Raw genomic sequence first — 23,173 nt, forward strand, 5'->3', positions numbered from 1 at the left:
AGTCCTTATACTGAGTGATTAAGAAATGCACATCTACAGTTATTCAGAAAACAATATTTATGCTACTCATGAAATATACATATTTAAACCAGAAATATGAGGAGGAATCACTTACTGAGTGCCGTGATAGAAATCTTCATGTTGGCCACAGCTGAAATGTTTGGTGGTGCTGGTGGGTGAGGCATATGTAACTGTCAGTGTGATTTCCGCCCTTTGAATTGTTGTGCACAGATAAAACATTAGATGAAGTGTAGCTATTTTAAAGTATTTTAATAAGTCATTTATAATTTTACTTTACAGTCACACACTTACACAAACAACACGCAAACATATACTATATGTATGTATCTCTGTATGTTTATTTATTTATTTATTTATTAAAAAAGCAATTTACAAAATTGTTGTATCAATGCTGTGATATAGCAATATTGATTTTTACTCAGGTATAAATGTACATGTATCTTTCTGTTCAGAGTGTCTCTCTTGTGACCAGTGGGCTCCCAGCTGTGAATAAAACATTCATTCCTGCAAAGAGCAACTTGGAAGCAGTGTCTGGTATATGCTGCACAGCTGAGGAATTGGAGTACTAAAGACTCTACGCTCAAAAGACCACAGCAAAGACAGTGATAGTGTTGGAAGACTATAGAGTCGTCCTCGGGCTGAGGTAACAGTGTACAGCTGAGAAGGGCGTTGAGAGTGTATAGATGCTAAAGACCTGTGTGCTTATGTGTGATTGAGGTAGTGATAGTAGCTTCTTGATGGGACGCCATCACCATACTTCAGGGAAGTATTGGATTATATTGTATTCGAGGAATTCAGTGAATTAGCTTGAGATACTGTAGTTCTTTGGATTGGATTGCAAGTATTGTGGGAGTTCAGGGAATTAGCCCAAGATACTGTAGTTATTATATTAAAAACTGTAGTTGTTTGAGTTGTCTGTGGTGAAGTCAGATTAGCTTTGGGAATTTCCACAACAGCACCCCTGAGATTTTAAAATAAATATTTTAATAATTAAGTATCACATTTGCATGTTCACGGTTCTCTGACACTGAAGGAGAAGTCCACTTCCAGAACAACAATTTACAAATAATTTACTCACCCCCTTGTCATCCAAGATGTTCATGTCTTTCTTTCTTCAGTCGTAAAGAAAAAAACATTTAAGGATTTTTTCTCCATATAATGGACTGATATGGTGCGCCAAGTTTTAACTTCCAAAATGCAGTTTAAATGTGGCTTGAAACGATCCCAAATGTGGTTGTAAATGATACCAGCTGAGGAAGAAGGGTCTTATCTAGCGAAACGATCGGTCATTTATACACTTTTTAATGCCAAACGCTCATCTTGTCTTACTCTGCCTGGACTGTTTTTGTTCCGATTCATGACAGTTAGGGTATGTCGAAAAACTCACATTTCATGTTCTCCCTCAACTTCAAAATCATCCTACATCACTGTTTTACCTTTTTTGTTAAGGGTGTTTGATCTTCTTTGCATGTTCACATTGCAAAGACTGGGTCGGTACTTCTGCAGCGATGTAGAATGATTTTGAAATGATTTTTGAAGTTGAGAGAAAAAATGCGATTGGAGTTTTACGACATACCCTAACTCGAGTCAGAATACACAGAGTTCATGGAGAGAAAGGCAAGAAAAGCGTTTCAGATTAAAAAGTATTTAAATTTATTTTTTAATGAAAATAACCAATCGTTTCGCTAGATAAGACCCTTCTTCCTGGGATGAGATTGTTTACAACCACATTTGGGATTGTTTGAAGCCGCATTTAAACTGCTTTTTGGAAGTTCAAAATCAGGGCACCATATCAGTCCATTATATGGAAAAACATGCTGAAATGTTTTCCTCAAAAAACATAATTTCTTTACGATTGAAGAAAGAAAGACATGAACATCTTGGATGACATGGGGGGTGAGTACATTATATGTGGACCTTTGTTTTGGAAGTGGACTACAATCTTTTTCTTAGGAATATATAAAGACGTGCATTTTACTGTGCATTTTAAAGTGCATTAAACATTATGTTGTTAATTATAATGAAATTAATATATTTTCTCACTCTTTGTATTTTAACATTATTATGGTACAAGATTATCCTTTTTAAATAAATGTGATAAACAAGTTAGATCGAAAGTAATTTGATTACGTTAACTTACCTAAAATGTGTAATGTTAATGGATTATGTTACTGACTACAATTTATGTCATGTAATTTGGAATCAGTAATGGATTGCAATTTTGTAATCTACCCAGCTCTGGTGAGTGCATTAGGGGAGAGCGGGGATGAAAGTAACAAAGCTATTTTCTACTTTCTTTTGATCATTTATGCCAGAAGTATTCAATCCCCAAAAAACATTTTTTTAAATATTTACAGTTAAAAAGTTACGTGTCATACGTGTCAAAAGAAACAGATAAGCTGTATATCATCTTAATCAAAATTAGAGGAAATAACTCTTGAAAATTTAGAAGGAAGGGGGCATATATCTATGTATTACAATTTGTTGGTCAAATACAGTACTGAATCTACATTAATTATATGTAGATTCATAAATTAAATGCTTGGAAATTGGATATGCATGAAGATATAGATAAGGCAGAATGGAATGATGCATGTCTAAAAGCACAAAAGCAAACAAAAAGTACAAGGTTTAAATTACTTCAATATAAATGGTTAATGAGAACCTACATAACTCCTGTCAAACTCCATCGTATGTCTGTTAACATCCCAGATGTGTGCTCTAAATGTCTGGATGAGAAAGGCACGTTATACCATTGCCTTTGGGGATGTCAAAAAATACAATATTTTTGGAAAGAAGTTATTGAGTGTATGTCGGACATGCTTAATGAGAAAATTCCTCTGAATGCTAAACTTTGTATACTTGGAATATATCCATTGGATTCTACTTTGAAGCAGACTAAGCTCCTAGATTTCGGTCTCCTTCAAGCTAGGAGAGTTATTGCATTGTGCTGGAAGAGTATGGATGCTCCATCCTTGAAAATGTGGAAAAGGGAGATATTGAACTGTATCGGACTGGAGAGACTAACTTATATTGCAAAGGGCAAGCGGAGAGACTTTGATCAGCTTTGGGAACCATACATGAATATCATGTAAATGGAAATGTAGACTTTACTTGGCATTGTACTGGCTTCTACTTGGGTTTTGTAAATACTGTCTGTGACTAACTATTTATGTTTTATTGTTATTTTTTTTTAGTATTTAATTCATGCAAGTGTAAATTGTAAATTGAACATGTATGTATGGAAGGGTGGGTGCTTGTGTACCTGTTCAGGTATTCTTTTGTTAATGTATGACTAGTTGTTGTGGGGTTATAAGAAAAGTCAATAAAAAGAAAAAAAAAAAAAAGAAAAAAAAAAAAAAGCTATTTTCTCAGAGCCCAGACTATATTTGCTTTCCAAGCTATGACAGCACATTCTGCACACAACCCTTGATGAAGCTGAGAAATATCATGGGATTTTGTAATAGTTTCCTGTGGTTAGGTCCAGAAAGCAGTTTTCAAACACAGTAAGTAAATTATGGAAGTGGTAAATTTTTTTCAAATGAGTTGTGTTTCTCGTTTCATGTGTCACAGTAATGATCATAGGCCTATCTGTCAGAAACATCAGTCTCAGGGCTGTTGCTACATCACATTTGCACACTGCAAAAAAAGGCTTGTCTGACTTACTTAGCATTTTTGTCTTGTTTCTAGTCAAAATATCTAAAAGTTCTTAAATTAAGATGCATTTACTAGATTATATAGTTAGTCTTGTTTCCAGGGGTAAAAAACTAAATGAAGTTAATTTTGCTTAAAATAAGTAAAATTATCTGACAGTGGGGTAAGTAAAATAATCTGGTTTTAAGAATATTTTACTTACCCCACTGGCAGATCATTTTACTTGTTTCCAGGGAAAAAAAAAAAAAAACTAAATTAAGTTTATTTTGCTTAAAAGAAGACCAAATGGCTAATGTTATTTAGCTTATCTAGTACATGCATCTTGATTTAAGAATTTTCAGATATTTTGACTAGAAACAAGACACAAATACTAAGCAAGATAAGCCTTTTTTTGCAGTGTACCTTAGTCATATTTAGGTTTTAGCCGTACCTTGGCTTTTCCACCTCCACCTATGAATTGGCAATGTTTCCAGATGTTTTTATGCACATTTTGAATTAATGCATACAAACAACTGGATGGAAACATGAACAGGCCTATTGTTAAATTGTTGAGAATTTATATTATCCTAATGTAGTTTAATTTTCATATTGTTCATTCTGTTAAAAAAATGTTTTATAAAAATAAGTTGAATAAATAAATAATTAACAATTCAAGTCTGTACACAGGTTTGCATTTTGTACTCGTTTGCTAGTTACATATTAACAAGGTCATAGTCATGTATATTTAATAAAAACAAGCTTGTATTGTTGTGTTTCTTTTAACCCACCTGTGTGTTATGTTCAAACTGAAGGTCTTTCTACATTTGTACAAAATACCACCTGGTATTAATAGACCACACTTCTGAGTTATAGGCCACAGCAACAATATATCTCTGTCTACAACTTTATTTTTTTTTAAATTATGTTTTTCTGAAAAATGGTACATTCGTCCCCACTCTCCCCAGGTTTTAGCCTGTTCTAGCCTAGGAGGTGAGTAGAGGTTTTGGAAACAAAATTAATTTTTGAATTCTTTCGAGGATAAATTTAAACAGTCGAAAAAGTCACCGTGACATTACTTGTATGGCTGTAGTCCATAGCAAACTACCAACAGTCAGAAGCAGCACTTAAGTTTATTAGGTTTTCAATCCTCTTATGATGAGACTCGTGCACCGCTCTTGATTGGAAGCCCCGGTATCCGGATATGAGCGTCAGTCAATCAGCATCAAGCGCAACACGCAGCCGCTCTGGGAAAAGCCCAGACTATCCAAACTGTCCGACAGACTTTGATGCGAGTGAGATGAACCTGCTGGACACCCGACGGGATGATCCTCCTATAAATTGCCTACAGTAGCCTGCACTTCACCGGCGATGTGAACTTCTAGTGTTGTGAAATAATTATGCAAGAGAACAAACCGGATTGTTTGTACTAGCGCTATCCCAAGGACATCATGTCTTCGGCTGTCCATCGATCGGGATTTGTGGTCGTTTGCGTGGTAAATCCAGTTTTATTTCTCTCGATACGTGACATTTATACTGAGAGACTTGAGCAGCACGTGCTTGGCAAGTTGAACACTGCAGACTGTTGACATGCTTGAACTTGATTGCAGTTAGTTTGCCTTTCAAACTTGTTGAATTGCTTTTAAACACCAAAACTGCCCTGTGTGTTAATAATTAGCTGACAAACTACTAAATATAAGGAAAAAATCAGAAAAGAAAGAGGTGCTTGGCGTGTAGAGTTTTGCTAATATTTTGTCAGAAACGTATTAAGCTCTTTTTGTGAAATGTACTATTTAAAATGCAATACCAACTCCTGAACTAAATAGCAAGCCTTGTTTCCCAAAGAGCTGAACCAGCACACTGCATTCTTGTGGCAAATACAATCTGTTATCAGGTCATCGCAGGATAATCCCTCACTGTTCTTTTCACATCGAATACAAGAATGCATGTTTAAGTCCTTATGTGATTCTGAAAGATGCAGTTGTGCAGCTGCCCAGTGTCTTGCAGTTCTTATATTAAAGGGATAGTTCATTCAGAAATTAAAATTATGTCAGTTTCAACTTAGGTTTGTCCAAACATGTAGGACTTTCTTTCTTCTGTTGAGCAAAAAGAAGATATTTGGTAACAAACATTTTGTAACAAAAAAATAACATGCAGGTACCATCAAGTTTAAGTATTTATTCTGAAAAAGACATTAACATGATCCACAGCTATTTGAGCAGTGACGTAATAAGAGTATACAAAGATATGAACATTACCGGATATTAAAAGTGACAGAGATGATCCCTGGGTCACTGCATTTTAGTAATGTTGGACAGTAATTTAATGTATATGTTATTTATCATTCATGTCCATAATTTAAATGTTTTTTAAAGTAAAATTCCTGTATAATTTATAATTTAAAACCTGTCTTCTGGAGAACACAAACATATTTTTCAGTTATTTTGATCTTCCAGATATTATTTGCATTCCACAGAAGATGGTCATACAGTACTGAAATAGCATGAGAGTGTGTAAATGATGACTGCATTTTCATTTTGGGGTAAACTAGTCTTTTTTTTTTTTTTTTTAAAGAAGAAAATGTTTACGCCTCTACCACACTTAATATTTTGGCTTTTCACGAATATCTGTATGTAACACAAAAAATTAATAAAAATTGCGGATAAAAAATTAGTACGTGTCGACGCCAATGGCCTTGTGGTTAGCGTGTCGACGTGTCGTGCCGTTGCGCTGTGGGCGACCCGAGTTTGAGTCCCGGCTCGTGGGCCTTTCCCGATCCCACCCCCTTCTGTCTCTCCCACTTCGCTTCCTGTCCATCTACACTGTCCAATCCAAAATAAACTCTTTAAAAAAAAAAAAAAAAAAAAATTAATAATACATATTCTGAATCGGGTGTTTGCATGACTCAAAATTCAGATTACTACTGTACATGCGTGCATGAGTGAGAATTAAATTAATTTACATCTCCATAAAATATCTAAAAAGCAGTATAGTACTGGCACATGCATCTCCAGTATTTCAATCAGTTTATTCCAATTACACTAATTAAATATAATTAGGAAAATAATGTTACATTACAAGCATACCCTGCTGCATTTTATTTTGCCTTCACTTGGAAAATGTCCTGAAAATACATATTTACATGCATCCTAGAAATTCAGGTATTTTAGTACATCATGCATATCTGTATTAATGCTCTCTGTTTTGTCCCCCATTTATGTGCGTGTTTGTATACATAGATTTTTGTCCTGACTTGTGCCCTGTACCCTGTGCTGAAGACACTCTGTGTTCATATTCACTCCGCTGTCACAGGAAGCTATGTGGCTGGATATCATTCTGTACTGCTTGTCAACTGCCCCACAGAACAAACCGCTAAAGACATTGGCAGGTATTGTACACACATACGTTGATTCACAAACTCACACTAGAAAATAAATATAGAGGATTAGAAATAAGAATTGTAGTTAATAAGTCACATACTTGCCTTCAGCCAACATGTAACAAGGGTGTGTAATGTTTACTACCTCTATGTGGCAGTCAGTGACGTACAGTACAATAAATGTGTTCTGTTAAATGTCAATATTTGTTTTTCATTTTGAATTGAAGTTGTTTTACAGTGGCAAAAAGACCCCATGATGGAACCTGTATTGCAGGGAAATATTTGAATATATTTGAATATTTGAATGCAGCCTCCAAATATATAGATAATAGTAAATAAGTAACAATAAGCTTTATAGTGCCTGTAAAAGTCACTTTTCAAAGCACTTTAAACAGAAAAGGATACAGAGGTAAAAAAAAAAAAAAAAAAACGTAAAATGATAACTATTTACAGTACACAGAGATAATTAGCTCTGTCCTCATTGACAAAAAGAGGACTGGAACTGCTGCAGTTCTGTGGGCTACACAGAGTGATAAAACTGCACATTACTGGAAAAATATTACTGCAAAATATTAATTATTTTACCAAAAAAAGAGGGGTGATTAAAAAAAATGCATGTTATTTTTTTTATGTAGTACTGACCTGAATAAGATATTTCACATGAAAGACGTTTACATATAGTCCTCAAGAGAAAATAATGGTTGGATTTATAAAAAATTACCTTGTTTAAAAGTTTGCATACGCTTGATTCTTAATACTGTGTTGTTACTTGAATGATCTACAGCTCTTTTTTCTTTTTTTTTTTTTTTGTTTTGTTTTGTTTAGTGATGTGTTGTTCACGAGTCCCTTGTTTTTCCTGAACAGTTAAACTGCCAGCTCTTCTTGAGAAAAATCCTTCAGGTAACACAAATTCTTTGGTTTTTCAACATTTTTGTATATTTGAACCCTTTCCAACAATAATCTTTTCACACCAAGGACAACTGACAGACTCTCATGCAACTATTACAGAAGGTTCGAATGCTCACTGATGCTCTAGAAGGAAACACAATGCATTAAAAACTTTTTGAATTTGAAGATCAGGGTCAATTGAACTTATTTTGTCCCTGGATAAACATGTAAGAATCTTCTGTAGCTTATGAAGGGCGGTACTAAATGAAAATTTGAGGATTTTTCTGAAGAACAGTGGCAGTTTAACTGTTCAAGACAAACAAGGGACTCAATAACAGCTATCACTAAGCAAAAAAAAAAAACAGATGTGGATCATTCAGGTAACAACATGGTAAGAATCATATGATTCTTTTGAATGGGGTCACTTTTATAAATTCAAATATTATTTTCTCTTGTGGACTATATGTAAACGTCTTTTATGTGAATAAAAATACATAAAAAAACATGCATTTTGTATGATCCCTGTTATTTTGATAAACTTATGACCTCAGTTGTTCTTCATAGCTTACCGTTTTGGCAGTTTCCTTTAAATGGCCAGAAATAATACTGTATGTGGTTCTCAAATATAGTGTTCTGCAGTATTAAATACAGTCTGTAATAATTTCTAAATACAGAAATTATAACAGCAAGCTATCTGTTGCATTGTCTTTAATATTTTCTTTAATTTCTATGCTATCCAGTACATTTCACAATGGTTTTTACAGGACTTGCAAAGCCTCACCGTGATTCATAGAGTATCTGAACCTGAGCTTCCTATTCCCTTGTTGCATTAGGGTTCATTTTCCCATTATGCTCTTGTTAAAGAGCACTTTCTAGTGGTTAAGTCATTAGAGTGCACTCCAGAATAGTAAGCTCATCAAAGTGGAACAGTTCTTGAGGTTCACAACCACAGTGTGCGAGAGCACATTTGCTTCTTTCTTATCCAGGAATAATAATCCATCCAGTTTCTTTAATAAAGCATGATTCGGAAACATGGGCAAACAAAAATGAGATCTTTTGAGGGTGCACTCTTTAGATATGGAGTATGGAATGATATCTTGCCAAGGTCAGAAGAATCCGGCTTAGGTCTGTTGAGTGAGTGAGGGAATATAAAGGGAAGGGAGGATGATCTGCACAATGTAGTACGGTTAGTAGTATGAGGCAATAGCAGATGCACCAGGAAAGGGGAGAGGCAGCAGGTAAATTTTCAGTTGACTAGGTTATGGCAGCACAACTAAGGGATGTAGCCAAAATCCTACAAGCCAAACAATGAGCTGGCAAACACAAATCAACCATAATCCAGTATATCACAGTTTAGTCCACATTCCTAAGCCAACCCTCCTACCATCCTTAGATACAGTTACTGTATGTTTTTCTGCAAAATATAACTAGTTTTCGATTCATGGTATGGAGTATCCGCCACAGAGTAGATGAATGTTCCACAATTCCAAATTCCCCCTCCCTCACAGTTCTGAGTTTATATCTCACAACTCCCTCACAACTTTGTTTCTCACAATTCTCAGAATTTTGAGATATAAACTCAGAATTGCAAGATGTAAGCTCAGAATTCCGACTTTTTGTCACAATTCCGAGTTTATATCTCTTTTGACCTTTTTCTTATTAGAATTGTGAATTTCACCTTGGAAAAAAAAGAGAAGTAAGACTTTTTCTCGGAATTGCAAGTTAATGTTTCACTAGGCAGTTGCTTTTCAGATATGCGACTGCTAATGCAATACAATTGTGAGTTAACGTCTCGAAATTCTGAGTATATATCTCACCATTCATATATACATATATTTTTTTGTTTTGTTTTGTTTTGTTTTTTTTGTTTTTTTTGGGCAGTTCTGAGTAAGACTAAACTACAAGTCCAGATTGCAAGATATACGGCCAATTTTACTAAATGGGGCAAATTGGTGTGAGAGCGCAATTCCAAAACAGTGCCGATGGGAGGGGAAATTTCTCCGGGTGATTTACTAACAATACGCAGATTAAAGACGCCAGTGGCCTTGTGGGCGTATGGTGCAGTTGCGCCTCGGGTGTCCCGAGGTCGAATCCCGCCTCGTGGACCTTTCTTGATCCCACCCCCCTCTCTCGCTCCCACTCACTTCCTGTCTCATCTCCACTATCCTTTCAAAAAAAATTTGGAAAAAAAAATTGAAATTTGAAAAAAAAAAAAAGAAAAAAAAAAGGCCAGCGCAAATTAGCGTAGTTGGAAATACAGAAATAAAGAAGCCACAGTACGTTGAAAAGAACTGGAGACCAAAAAAATTAAGGTTTGATAGACCTGGTATTGCATGAATCCTAGTTGAGGGTTCCAAGTCGTCTTTTATTTCCTGAAGCAAATTAAAAATAACATGGATTGGCAAACGATATGTTTGAATAATGTGTTCTTCTACATTCCAAATAAATTAATACATGTGGAAAATCCTCTCCCTTGTACCACACGCTCTATGTTTTCTTAATAATTGCAGCCATTTCAAGCGCAAAATAGTTTAAGACATGCGTTTTTGGGCATTAAATAACGGAGCAAATGCCAGTATTTTGACGAGCGCAAACGTTAGTAAAACACGTTGTGTGATTTCATTTGAGAACTCTCCTCCCATAAATTTTGCATCTGAAAGGGCAACTTCTACAAATGCATATTCAATATAGAAAAGTGTCAGCGCTTTTTCAGCACGAATTCTTCACTGCGCATCTTTAGTAAAACCTTACAGTATAATTTTAACACCAAAAGACGGTTTGCTGGGCCAAAACTGGCCCATATGCTCAAAATTGCGAGAGAATTTTATTTATTTATTTATCCTGTGGCGGAAACAATCTTCCATTCAAGATTGCGTTTGTGTTAGCAAGTAAGCCTGATAACATTCTGAGTGAAGTATCAAAATCTGATAATCACCCTGTCAGTAAATGATGCTTCATACTGATTTTTAATCGGGGAAATGTATATTGCTGCGTATGTTTATGCTGCTATACCTTCAATGTTTTTTAGTTTTAGCCCACAAGGTGTTGAATTTGAAAATGAATATGAAGTGAGTTTCACTGTTAAAACTTTATTTTGCCCCTACGGTATTACACTTGCATTCAAATGAGCTGTGTGTGTGTCTATACATTTGAAAGAGCACAGAGTGCCTTTGACTTGTGCAAATCATATGCAAATACAGAGAAGCTAAATTCTCTCTCTCTCTTTCTCTTTCTCTTTCTGTTAGGAGCATCATGGAGAAAAGGCTGGCAGCATGTGTGAATATATTTCCTCGCGCTACCACTATGTAAAACCAATGAATTTAACCTTTCACCCATTTTGAGCTTTGAATCCAAAACACTGCAGCCTGAAGTATAACTTTAGCAACAACTTGCAGAGATACTAAATTGAGAGAGTTAATATACTTAATAAACTTGTCTTGACACTAGAACTAGAGTGTTACATCAGGTCATCATTTACAGTAGAAAAACCTTAACTGTTAATCTTTTAATTTCTTGTTAAATATAAATAATAATGAAATACAATATTTTCCAGTTAGTATTAAATGCCTGTATGCATTTACAAAAATAATTTACCTAAAATATCAACTGTGTATTGATTTCAGGTATTACTGGAAAGGAGAGATACGGGATACCTCAGAAATACTGCTGGTGTGTTGATATATTTATTCGTACACAACTTCAGCTTTTTCATTCAATTAAATAATTTTATTTTTAAATGTTTGTAATGCTCTGAGTAGTTATAAAGTATGTCATTTATCATATGTCTTATTATGGTTATGGTATTTTTAATGTATACTGAATTAATGATTTCTTTAACAGCTTTTGAGGACAAGAACATCTCTGGTTCAGAGACTTGTGGCCTATATAAAGTAAGTACATTTATTATCACATTTGCCTGAAGACTTCGACATATTCATCCAACATGCACAGTCATGTTGAACATTTGTAAACATGAATGCTTAAATGTTTGAATATTTGAGTTTATTATAGAAAATGTGTAGTGTGTGTAGTGTTGTTCACAGTATATAGTGGTGCATTACTAATTCAGGGTTCAAAATCAAATTGGCTGTACTATGAAACAAATTGAGAGACTGTTGTATGAGACTTTCTCGTTTGGCATAACAGTTTCCATGACAACAAAGCATCTCAGCCTAAGAAAAATTGTGTGGATCTAACAAAATGCTCAATTTGTGGTACCTGTAAGCAGGTCGAAAGACATGTACCACTTACCTCAAATACTTTGAATGACATTTTCAGTTTGATGTGCCATCATGAGAACAACAACTACCTTATTATCAGTCCACCTTATTTTTCCTTTAACCATTTCTAAATTTAATAAGTCTGGCTTTCTGGTCTCATCTCAATCCAGCTATTTTTAACTGTCCAAATGGCTTTTTTGCTGCTTGATATTGTTGGTGTGTCTTACCATGTTATTTTATGAACACACTGGTTTGTATTGCAAACAGTTTTACTGTTTGCTGCATGTTGCTATTCTTCTCATTATTCCCCTATAGTGAAAAATAAGGTGGATAAGCAGGATATTAGGGGTTTATTTATGGAAATCTCTTAATTAATAGTGAATAGTGAGTATTTCCTAATCTTAAGTGTTACCGATGATACATTTTGTGTATTCAAGTGTATGTCTGACTTAACCAAGTTATGAAAAACATTTGTCCAGAGTTTTCAAAGAGCCTAAAAAGATTTAATGGTGCATGTGAACACTGTGAAGTAGCAAGAAGCTTTTAAGACTCCAGCTGTGGTGTAGAAACTGACTCCTTGTGGTGAAACTGCAATTTACACACCTAGAAGATGTGAAGAAAGGAAGCAGTTTCCGAGTGAAAGAAAATTAGCCAGATTAGAGTTTCACCATCATTGTACACAATTGTACAAAAGTTTAAAAATAAATACAGTACAGTATTTGAAAAAAAACAGAAAAAATATTAACAATCTAAAAGAACTGTTTTCAGGTTTAATGTATTATAAAATGTAATGTATTCCTGTGATGGCAAAGCTGAATTTTCAGCAGCCGTTACTCCACTCCTCAGTGTCACATTATCCTTCAGAAATCATTGTAATTGCTGATTTGGTACTCGTGACATTTTTATCCATGTTGAAAACAGCTGTGCTGCTTAAAGGAAAAGTTCACTTCCAGAACAACAATTTACAGATAATTTACTCACACCTTCGTCATCCAAGATGTTCAGGTCTTTCTTTCTTCAGTCGTAAAGAAATTATATTTCTTGAGGAAAACATTTCAGGAATTATCTTCATATAGTGGACTTCAATGGTGCCCCCAAGTTTGAACTTCCAAAATGCAGTTTAAATGCAGCTTCAAATGGCTCCAAACGATCCCAGCTGAGGAATAAGGGTCTAGCAAAACAAATTTTTGAAACAAATTGACAATTTATATACTTTTTAACCTCAAATGCTCGTCTTGTCTCGTGATGTGCACGCATAGTCTGTGTAACCCAAGTCAATACAGTTAGGGTATGTCGAAAAACTCCTTAAACTTCTTAAACTTCAAAATCGACTTACTTCGCTGTTTGCCATTTTATTGTTAAGGGCGTTTGATCTTTGCATGTTCATTTTGTAAACACTGGGTCGGTACTTCTGCAGCGACGTAGGACGATTTTGAAGTTGGGTAAGAAAACAAAATGGGAGTTTTTCAATGAACCCTAACTGTCTTGAACCAGAAAAAACAGAGTTCACGCAAACAAGCATGGTTGAAAAGTATATAAATTGTCAATTTGTTTCAAAAATTACAGATCGTTTCGCTAGATAAGACCCTTCTTTCTCGGCTGGGATTGTTTAGAGCCATTTGAAGCTGCATTTAAACTGCATTTTGGAAGTTCAAACTTGGGGGCACCATTGAAGTCCACTATATGGAGAACATTCCTGAAATGTTTTCCTCAAGAAACATAATTTCATATCGACTTAAGAAAGACATTAACATCTTGGATGACAAGACAAGGGGGTGAGTAAATCATCTGTGAATTTTTGTTCTGGAAGTGAACTTCTCCTTTAATATTTTTGTGGAAAATATGACTTTTTTTGGGATATACAGACAATAAAAGGTTAAAAAGAACAGCATTTATTTAAACAATTATTTTGCTCAATATTACTATTGAGTTCTGTTTAAAAATTCTTACTGATGCCAAACTTTTTGAATGACAGTGTACATTACAGAACACTTTAGCTTTTATATTTCTTTGTTGTTGTAATGTCTAAGTCTCTTATTTCAACTGGGACTTATTTGTGTTCCCTCAGAGCTGTGCATCCATATGACATACCAGAAATCATCAGTTTTCCTATTGATGATGGAAGCCAGCATTACATGAAGTGGATGGAAGATGCAGTCACTGATATTTGATGCATGTGTCTGCAATCCAGTGGAGAAACTCACTATACAGAAACATTAAGAAGAAATGGCAACGTGAGCACAAATTCTCAGGTTAATGTGAACCCTGACCCATACAATGAATGTCTGTAAAAAGATAAAGATCAGTGTATACTTTTACTGAATGGTTGTGTGGAAAGGGATTTTTATCTGATGTGTTTTTACCAGAGCAATTACATTTATGCATTTAGCAGATGCTTTTATCCAAAGTGACTTACAATAGGGAAACTAAAGGAAATTGTCACAGAGCCAGCATAATTCATAGTGCAATGCCAGGGTTATTAGACAGCTAGATTTGGAAGTAAGCAAGCAAGCAAAGCAGAGGAGAAATGCAGAGAAGAAAAAGATTTATTTTATTTTATTTTTTATTTTCTTAATTTAAGCGATGAGACTGTTATTGTGGTCCATTTCAGTGACCTGAGGCTTTTATGCCTATAAACTACATACTGAAAAGCCTCTGTTCAAGCATATATATTTATCAACCATTTTATTGATGTGAATCACTTTATTATGAAAGTGTAAGTTAGCTAATATGAATACATTTAACTGTTAAAACATGCTTATTTATACCACTTGTTTCTAATGGTTGGTCAAGTGTTAATGTAGTTCAAATAATTTCAAACACTTAAAAATAAATGAATAAAAACTCTTCAACTCTGACTTAACAGCATCACTTTTATTATTAAATGTGGTACAATACAAGACACATTAAGTTCATTATTTTGCAATATCGCAGTGGAATGTAAATATTGATGTCCTTAATACTGATAAGAGCAAACAAAACGTTAATCTTAAAAGTGAAGCAGGATGTTTAAACATATTAAGCATCAGAAGGTGTGTTCAGGGTTTTTTTGGTCCACATACACACCTAAACAAAAATCACAAAATGATTGTAAGTGTAAGTATTAAAGGGCTCTTATTATGATCCTTTTCAAAGTCTTGATTTTGTTTTGGGGGTGTACTAGAACATGCTCTCATGCTTGGTGGTTCGAAAAACACATTATTTTTCACATAATTTACATTATTACAATACCTTCCTCTCAGCCTGGCACAAAAGGCTCGATTAGTTCTGGGTTTAATGAAGGCAAGCCTTCCGAAAAAAGGAAATGTGTGATGATTGGTTAGCTGTCCTAGTGCGTTGTGATTGGCGAACAGTTTAGACCGGGGTTCACCGAACTTGTTCCTGGAGGGCCGGTGTCATGCAGAGTTTACCTCCAACTTTCACCTGCCTGGAAGTTTCAAGTATACCTATTAAGACCTTGATTAGCTGGTTTAGATGTGTTTGATTAGGGTTGGAGCTAAATTCTTCTGGGACACCGGCCCTCCAGGACCGGGTCTGGTGACCCCTGGCTAAGACTGTGTTATTGTACTGCCACGCCCCTTGCCAAAGCAGTTAGCGCAAGCTAGATTAATAGTGAATCTTATGTTTTAATTATGGATATTTTTCTTACAAAGACGCATGGATTCGCCACAGGAGACCCCCGGGAGTCGTGAGAGGCACTTTTTATTATGGATGGATGCACTTTATTAGACTGTATTAGACTCCAATTGCATTCTTCTGAAAGAAGGTAGTCATATACACCTAGGATGCATGGAGGGCAAGTAAATAATACGCTGCAGTAGTGTTGAGTCCCATCCTCAGCCTGCGAGATCGCCGATACATGATATTATTGTGCTAATTTATTTAATTATTTTACATACTTAGTTTCATTGCCCGAAACCAGCTCCAGCATAAGGCTAAAAGCAGCCAAACATTATCAAAAAAAAGCATCACTGATCAGCCTAGCCTATTTTAGTGCAAGTTTATGTATTTTAAAAAACACTCGCGTTATAAGTGAAACTATGCACATTGTATGATGAATAAATCTCTTACCACACACTGCACACGTCTGCAGCGCGTTACAGCTCTGAAGTGGCCACTCTAGTCAATGCTTGTTTATACCCGTCGCGCTGCGGCTCTCTGAGGAGCTTTCCATGCTGCATTGCTAAAGTTAGACTAATCCCCCACCTCATCCCTATCCACCCCCTATCCAGGCTGATCACACATATATATATATATATATATATATATATGTATGTGTGTGTGTGTGTGTGTATATATGTATATGTGTGTGTGTGTGTGTGTGTGTATATATATATATATATATATATATATATATATATATATATATACACTGCCCTCCAAAAGTTTGGAAACACCCCTGGCAAAATGTGGTTTTGGACAATATCAGCATAAATCCCTATCATTTTTGGTGAAAATACATTAAAGTAACTTGAAGACCAGCAATAATAATTTTCATTTTGATTACATAGTAATGGCAATATATACATGTCAAAGTCAGACATGCCCCTTTGCCAGCTGTGATGCCTGGTTACTGGTTTAAAATTGGCCTAGGTTTTCAAAAGATTTTTGGCTCAGCACACTTCATTGATTGCCAAAACCCCACTTTTCTAGGTCGTTTCCAAACTTTTGGAGGGCAGTGTATGTATATATATATAGAGAGAGAGAGAGAGAGAGGTGTATATATATAGGTATATACACACACAAAAGAGTAAGTTATCCTGTTGGTTTAGCAGTCATGAGCAGATGACTGCTGATTCTTTCTGTTCTCACAAATAATGAAAAACTCAGAATTGTCACATTTTTCACTGTGTGTAGCTGAATAGGAAATTTTGTTTTGTTACATGGGTTTATGTCCGCACTCGTCTGGCTTTTGAAATGGTATTTCCGGAGCTGTGAAAATACAATAGAAGTGCAGATGTGAGACAGTGCTTTTGTATGTTGGGATTTGCTGAGATCCAGTCATGATGAAGTCATTAATCTGATCTCTCATCTAACCAGTTAGATCTAGTAAACTTCAATGACATACTGATTTTAAAGTTCAACATGCTGTGTATACAGCACATATTACTCATATTACTCCTGTTTTAAAAGAACTTCACTTCTGTCCATCTAATGTTTTACATTTTAGTATTAGCCATGTGTTCATGGCTCATTTTGCTTGCTTGTCAAACCATTTATCAATGACAACATCTATTACAGTAGCTGCTTCTCACATATATGCTGACAGAGTATCTCTATACAAGGTCAGTCCTTTTTTACACATACTTGACTTTAAGATCACGTTAGCATCTTTTAGTACTTAAAACACACAGCTAATATGAATTCTGTTATGTTTCAGCAGGATGACATGGCATAAATAGCTTGTAGATAATCTAATTCAACTTCATTATTTAAGCAGTATAAATGATTTAATCATTGAGGGTGCTCCATAAATGTGTAAGTAATAAGCAGGTTGTGCAGCAGGAAACAAAAAATGGGGTTATAATAGCACTACTTTAGGTGCAAAGCTCTTCCAGATATAAATATATATAGCTGTGCTTTGAGATGGAAGACATGATTTATTAGTTCAGCGGCGTAACACTTCTTGTAAAACTATTCGGCCTTTCAATTTTCAGATTTAACTCAAATGAAAGGCTATGATGAAATTTAATTCAATGTGATATTTTTGTTTCCATATGTGTAAATTTGGAAAAGGCCATAAAATCATATTTGAAATGCATGAATGTTCCTGCAGGCTCTCTTGGTTCATTTTTAGAATGTGGAAGCAATGAAGCAGTTTCTACCCAGAAGAATGATGCGCAGACTGTTAAAACAGAAGGGAGGATCTAAAGAGACTAATAATGACTGATGACTCCAAATAACAGTCCAAGTGGCAGACTGCGTGCATTTAGAGGCCGGTTTCTCCAAGGAAAATCGGACAGGATGTTCCCAACAGTGCTATTGATGAACAGGGCGTGAATGCAAAAGGACCAGCCACTGTCCGTGCCATCACCATCTGTGTCAACGACACCACTGAGGCCTCTAGACAGTAATTCAATAGCAGCGATGAGTTCTTTTTCAATGCATTCCCATGCAATGGCAAAATGAATCATGAAACTGTGTATGACTATGGACACGTGGCATTTCATGTTTTATGATAAACTGGTCAAATATGAAAACTATATAATCTATCCAATGATAATAACACTGTGGTGGGGATGAAAACAATATCTCTCTACAAACTCCAAATTCAAAGGAATTTTAAAGGTGTGGAAACAACAGTAAAATCAAAAGTGGATTTTGTACCGTCAACGCTCCCACTCATATGATCCTTGGGCCAGTTACATAAACATAGCCACTCTGATAAGATTGTGTCTAAACTAGTTTGACTAACTAGCAGTGAAAATGTCTTTAATTATTAGACAAATTTAAGTTTTTATGTAACTGATTTTAAAACGATATGACCAGTCCAAAACTTTGACTAACTTTTAACCAGCCAGGCAGACAATGAAGCCACTTCATTTTAATTAAATAAGTATTTCTCCAAATGTGCACACTTTTGGACTAAAAGACTAATGGACATTGTTTAGTGATGCCTGTGGTCGTAAACAAACGAGAGTAAACGCGATTTAATATGTACCGGTATGTGTCTCGTTGTTCTATTTGAAATTGATTTTGCAACTGCCTGACAGAAATTAAGAAATCATTGCCACTGTAACCTAGTTTTATGATAAACTGGTCAAATATCAAAGCTATATAATCTATCCAATGATTCAAAGTTTCTCAGAATCAAATAATTCAGAATTATTCTATAAATGTTACTTTAACAGCTGCCTAACGGGCTTTATAGTCTTCATAGACTTTCATGTAGACTCTCACACCCTAAAAATAATGGCAAAGTACGTATTGTCTGATGGGGTCACTGTCATACAGAAATTAAGAAATCATTGCCACTGTAACCTAGTTTTATGATAAACTGGTCAAATATCAAAGCTATATAATCTATCCAATGATTCAAAGTTTCTCAGAATCAAATAATTCAGAATTATTCTATAAATGTTACTTTAACAGCTGCCTAACAGGCTTTATAGTCTTCATAGACTTTCATGTAGGCTCTCACACCCTAAAAAATAATGGCAAAGTACGTATTGTCTGATGGGGTCATTGTCATACTTACAGAAAAAGGAAGACATACTGCCAAAACACCAACAATAAGAAAGTTCAGCTTTGTGTCACAGAAATAAATACTATTTTAAAGTATATTACAATTGAAAACTATTATTTTAAATTGCAATAATATTTAACAGTATTACTATTAAGAAAGCATAAAAAAAACCCTGGCCTAAATTTATATATATAAATATGCAGTAGTCAGCATTTGAAGTGGATCAAAAAAGTTTAATCAAAGCTGTCCTAAGACAAGAACGGGTATTGTTTTGGTTTTAGGATAACTTCGATGAAAGGATTTGATCCACTTCAAATGCTGACTACTGTATATAAATAACGCTTTGCCGTTGCCGGATAAATATACAGTATACAGATGTAGCTGCTGGGCATGCGCACATTAATCTAGCGTATTTTTTTTTTCACACTGTATAACAGTAATACTGTTTTGTATTATACTAGAGGGTTAGTTTTAGGGTTGGGTTAGGTGTAGACGTAAATAAAACACAATCTAATAGGTAGAAAATGTAATTTCATTGTCAGCACCGTCACTTATTATTATCTCGCTTGAAGTCTCATTGGAGGTGGTGGCTGTCAATCATTTTCACGCAGTGGTGTAGGGCGGAACAAATGTGGAAGCGGCAAAGTTCATGCGCGTGTTTGAAGGTGCATTTTAATCAGGTAAATCCACGGTCGTTTTTAAACTGTCCACATAGAAACTCCAGATAAAGTGCCCAAGTAAATGTGAAGCCTCTGACGATGGCGTATTACACGTTTAGTTCATAAAGTCCTTTAAATTAAGTCCAAGTTCAGTTTTCTCAAAAACGCACACTTGGATAAACAAGAAAAAATGGTAACTTAACGTTCATTTGTTATATGTAGTCGTTCAGAAGATATACACTGTGTTTTGGCACTATGTGCCTCAGATTTTGATATTATTGCATCATTTATTGCCTGCTAGAAATGACAATTGTTTAAAAATCTACAAAGTATCATTGTGTAAATAATTGTTATGGGGTGAGTGAAAACATGAATTTTAAGTTCTCTGCATAAATTGTTCTCGTTAAGTGTATGACTCAATGATGAAATAATTAAAATTACGTTTAAAATTCCTATGGTTTACCCCATTACCATCTCCATTTCATTTTATATATTTTAATTCAGTTTGTAAATAAATAGGAAATAACATAGGTTGTTATCTTATTTATAATATTGACTAACAATATAAATATATTGTGGATATGTGTATTGGTCACTGTTACAACTGTGAGAAATGTAGTACAGTACATACACACTAAAGACATAGTGTTTCAATTTAACATAATAGGCACTCATTTTTAGATGGAAACCTAGTGGGGATGTTAAATCAATCTTAACAAGAAAACCTGCTGCTGATACCAGTTTTGTCATTTAACATTGATCTGCATAATCACAAAATAAATTAGAAATCATATTCTTTCCCCTCTTTCCCATTTCTCTCTCTCCCTCCCTCCCTCTCTCTCTCTCTCTCTCTCTCTCTCTGAAGCATGCACACGCTGCAGCTAAGAGGACTTGAAACATCGGTCAGTAGCAGATAGAGGGATGCACGCTTCTCTCAGTAGATTATCCTCACGCATATTGGTTCAGATTACCAATTACAATGATGGAACGGAGAAGAAACACAATGGAGAACCCTTTATTCTATTCATCTCACAGCCAACATCACGGATGGATTCAAATCTCAGGTAGGACTGTCCCGTAAAAGGGGTGGAGAGTCAGTGCTTACAGTGAGAACAAGGGGAGAAAATCTGCAATACTTTATCTGAAGCAATTCTTTCTGTAATGCAACAAGCACTTTTTGCCCTGAAATGCCTTTTTGAGGAGTTGTGTGAAGAAACACCTGATTTGATTAAAAAAAAATTAAAACAGGAAATCTACACTGAAACAGGCAAGCTAGATTAGTGTGTGTGAATCAAGAGAAACCTCCTCAGGCAGATAAAACTGTTGTTTTCTACATTAGAGAAATGAGCTTGGAACTCTGTGCCATGGCAACACACAGTCATTTATTGTATTTTAAGCGGACGTGTTAATTGAGGCATGGCTCTACATGATACTTGTTGATGTGCTTTTTGTGCCAATCTTCTGTCAAGATCAGTTAAGAACATGGTTCAAAGAATTCTGAGGATTTGTCTCAGAGGAATTTATGATATAAGCCGGAGGAAACAGCTGCCCAGTAAGTCCTTGTAGGAAAGTAACTTGCTAGTAGGTCTGTTTAATACTGAGCCAATTCTGTTTGGTGTGTCTAGTCATCAAGTATAAAGACATTACATGCTCATAACCTAATCCTTTTTCTCAATTTGCAGAAAGTATGTTGTTCCTTTTTCAGATCAATGTCATATACAGTTGGTGGGTATTTCCCGTCCAGACAGGCACTCTGACACACAGTCATCTGCTGTGAATGATCACAATGACAAAAAAAGTATAGGGAACAAGTCACATGATTGCATAGTAACAGTGGCACATGATTTACTGATGTTGTGTTAAAAAGTTGCCAGACGGTTTATGCTTTATTAGTTAGGAAAGCATGTTTAATGCACTGCTGCTTGCATCTATAGGTTTGATACCATGCAAATAGACCACAGTTCTGTAATTAACATTTGATGTTGTTGGATGAATATGATTCTAGTGAATACTCATGGTAGATGCCATCATGTTTTAACAGAGACGCACATGTTTTAGGGGCCATTCACATAAAATGTTAAATGTTATGGGTCAGTTTGACCTAAATTTGATATTTAAACTGGTTAAACTATTTATTAGGGGTTCAAGAGCGTAGTGCTTAAACCTTATTGTAATTTTTAAAATGGTCATGGATCAGCAATCTCCATGTAAAACTGATTGTGCAGAGCAAACCGTAAGTCGCAGAGACTTGAAACTTGGAGGAATGGTAGTGTTCGTACCACCTACAATGTGACCAAGGCTTGCCCCAATCTGCCTGATGGGGATGCTATATGGATCAAAAGTACGAAATCACTCATAACTCCTAAACCGTCACTCGCAGACTTAAGTGTCTTATGTTGTTGGGATCCTAAACTCATGCCGGACAAAATGCATGCCAGATTTGATTTTGAGCCTGTGAAATTTTTAGGTACTTCACATTTTTTTAAAAAAAAATACTTTTGTGAACTAGTCCTAGTTTTTTCGCCTGAACCAAAAAATTACAAGTGCAGAAAAATTCTCTGGAGACAGATCAATAATTCTCAAAAAAAAGTTGAACTATTGACTGACTGTTGCAAAGGGGCACCAAAATGTTTGAAAGGGGCAGGGCCACTTTTAGTAAAATGCCTATAACTCCTGAACGGAATGAGATATATCCACCAAACTCAGAACACCTATGTAAGAGCTCAGTCTGAGGTCACAGGGAAAAAAATCGCAGAGCTTGGCCATTTGCTGGTGCTGTAAGAGGGAAAAAAAAAAAAAAAAATGTCTATAACAGCCCAACCTTTTGTCCTATCAACATGAAAATTGGTGTGCGCGGTCTTGGTCAGAAGTGCCACAAGTGTTTACAAGGACATTCGCGTATCTCAAAAAACATGGCCGTCATTGTCAGGCAAGTTTTGAGCACCTGTTAGACAAGGTTAACGAGGGCTGATCAGAATGAAACTCTGTGGGCCTGTTTGACTCATGCCCCCAAAAGTCTGAGAGTAATTAGAAAGAAATCAGCTGCTGGGGGGGGCAATATTGCATTTTTCAAATGCGTTAACAATTGTACGTTGCACAGTTTTTGCACATACGCACGATATTCGTATCATACGATAGAACCCCTCATTCTGGACAACTTTGCCTCTAGAACCACTGCTGTCAATCAAAT

General features: G+C 35.4%; 2 protein-coding genes across 2 annotated transcripts in view; both read left to right on the forward strand.

Moving 5' to 3' along the window:
* The first annotated feature begins 4,856 nt into the window (after window positions 1-4,856).
* Window positions 4,857-14,684, forward strand: zgc:63972 (protein CutA homolog). The gene is made up of 6 exons (XM_051110817.1): window positions 4,857-5,147; window positions 6,891-7,039; window positions 11,164-11,223; window positions 11,542-11,587; window positions 11,759-11,808; window positions 14,207-14,684. The coding sequence occupies exons 1-6, from the start codon at window positions 5,103-5,105 to the stop codon at window positions 14,307-14,309; spliced, it is 453 nt and encodes a 150-aa protein (XP_050966774.1). The 5' UTR covers window positions 4,857-5,102; the 3' UTR covers window positions 14,310-14,684.
* Window positions 14,685-19,942: 5,258 nt separating this feature from the next.
* Window positions 19,943-23,173, forward strand: part of dab2ipb (DAB2 interacting protein b) — a 177,759-nt gene continuing 174,528 nt past the window's right edge. The window contains exons 1-2 of the mRNA XM_051110800.1: window positions 19,943-20,004; window positions 20,849-21,047. Of these exons, the coding sequence (XP_050966757.1) occupies window positions 20,963-21,047 (85 nt within the window). The 5' untranslated portion in view covers window positions 19,943-20,004; window positions 20,849-20,962. The remainder of the gene's footprint in view (window positions 20,005-20,848; window positions 21,048-23,173) is intronic.

The sequence above is a fragment of the Labeo rohita genome, chromosome 5 (assembly GCF_022985175.1).
Source record: "Labeo rohita strain BAU-BD-2019 chromosome 5, IGBB_LRoh.1.0, whole genome shotgun sequence".
NCBI lineage: Eukaryota > Metazoa > Chordata > Actinopteri > Cypriniformes > Cyprinidae > Labeo > Labeo rohita.

Excerpts from the sequence above, each read along its gene's own strand:
- zgc:63972 (XM_051110817.1), top strand. The coding sequence starts at position 5,103 with ATGTCTTCGGCTGTCCATCGATCGGGATTTGTGGTCGTTTGCGTG. Across the intron at positions 11,224-11,541 it reads TTTCCTCGCGCTACCACTAT|GTATTACTGGAAAGGAGAGA; the intron begins GTAAAACCAATG and ends TATTGATTTCAG. Across the intron at positions 11,809-14,206 it reads AGACTTGTGGCCTATATAAA|AGCTGTGCATCCATATGACA; the intron begins GTAAGTACATTT and ends GTGTTCCCTCAG.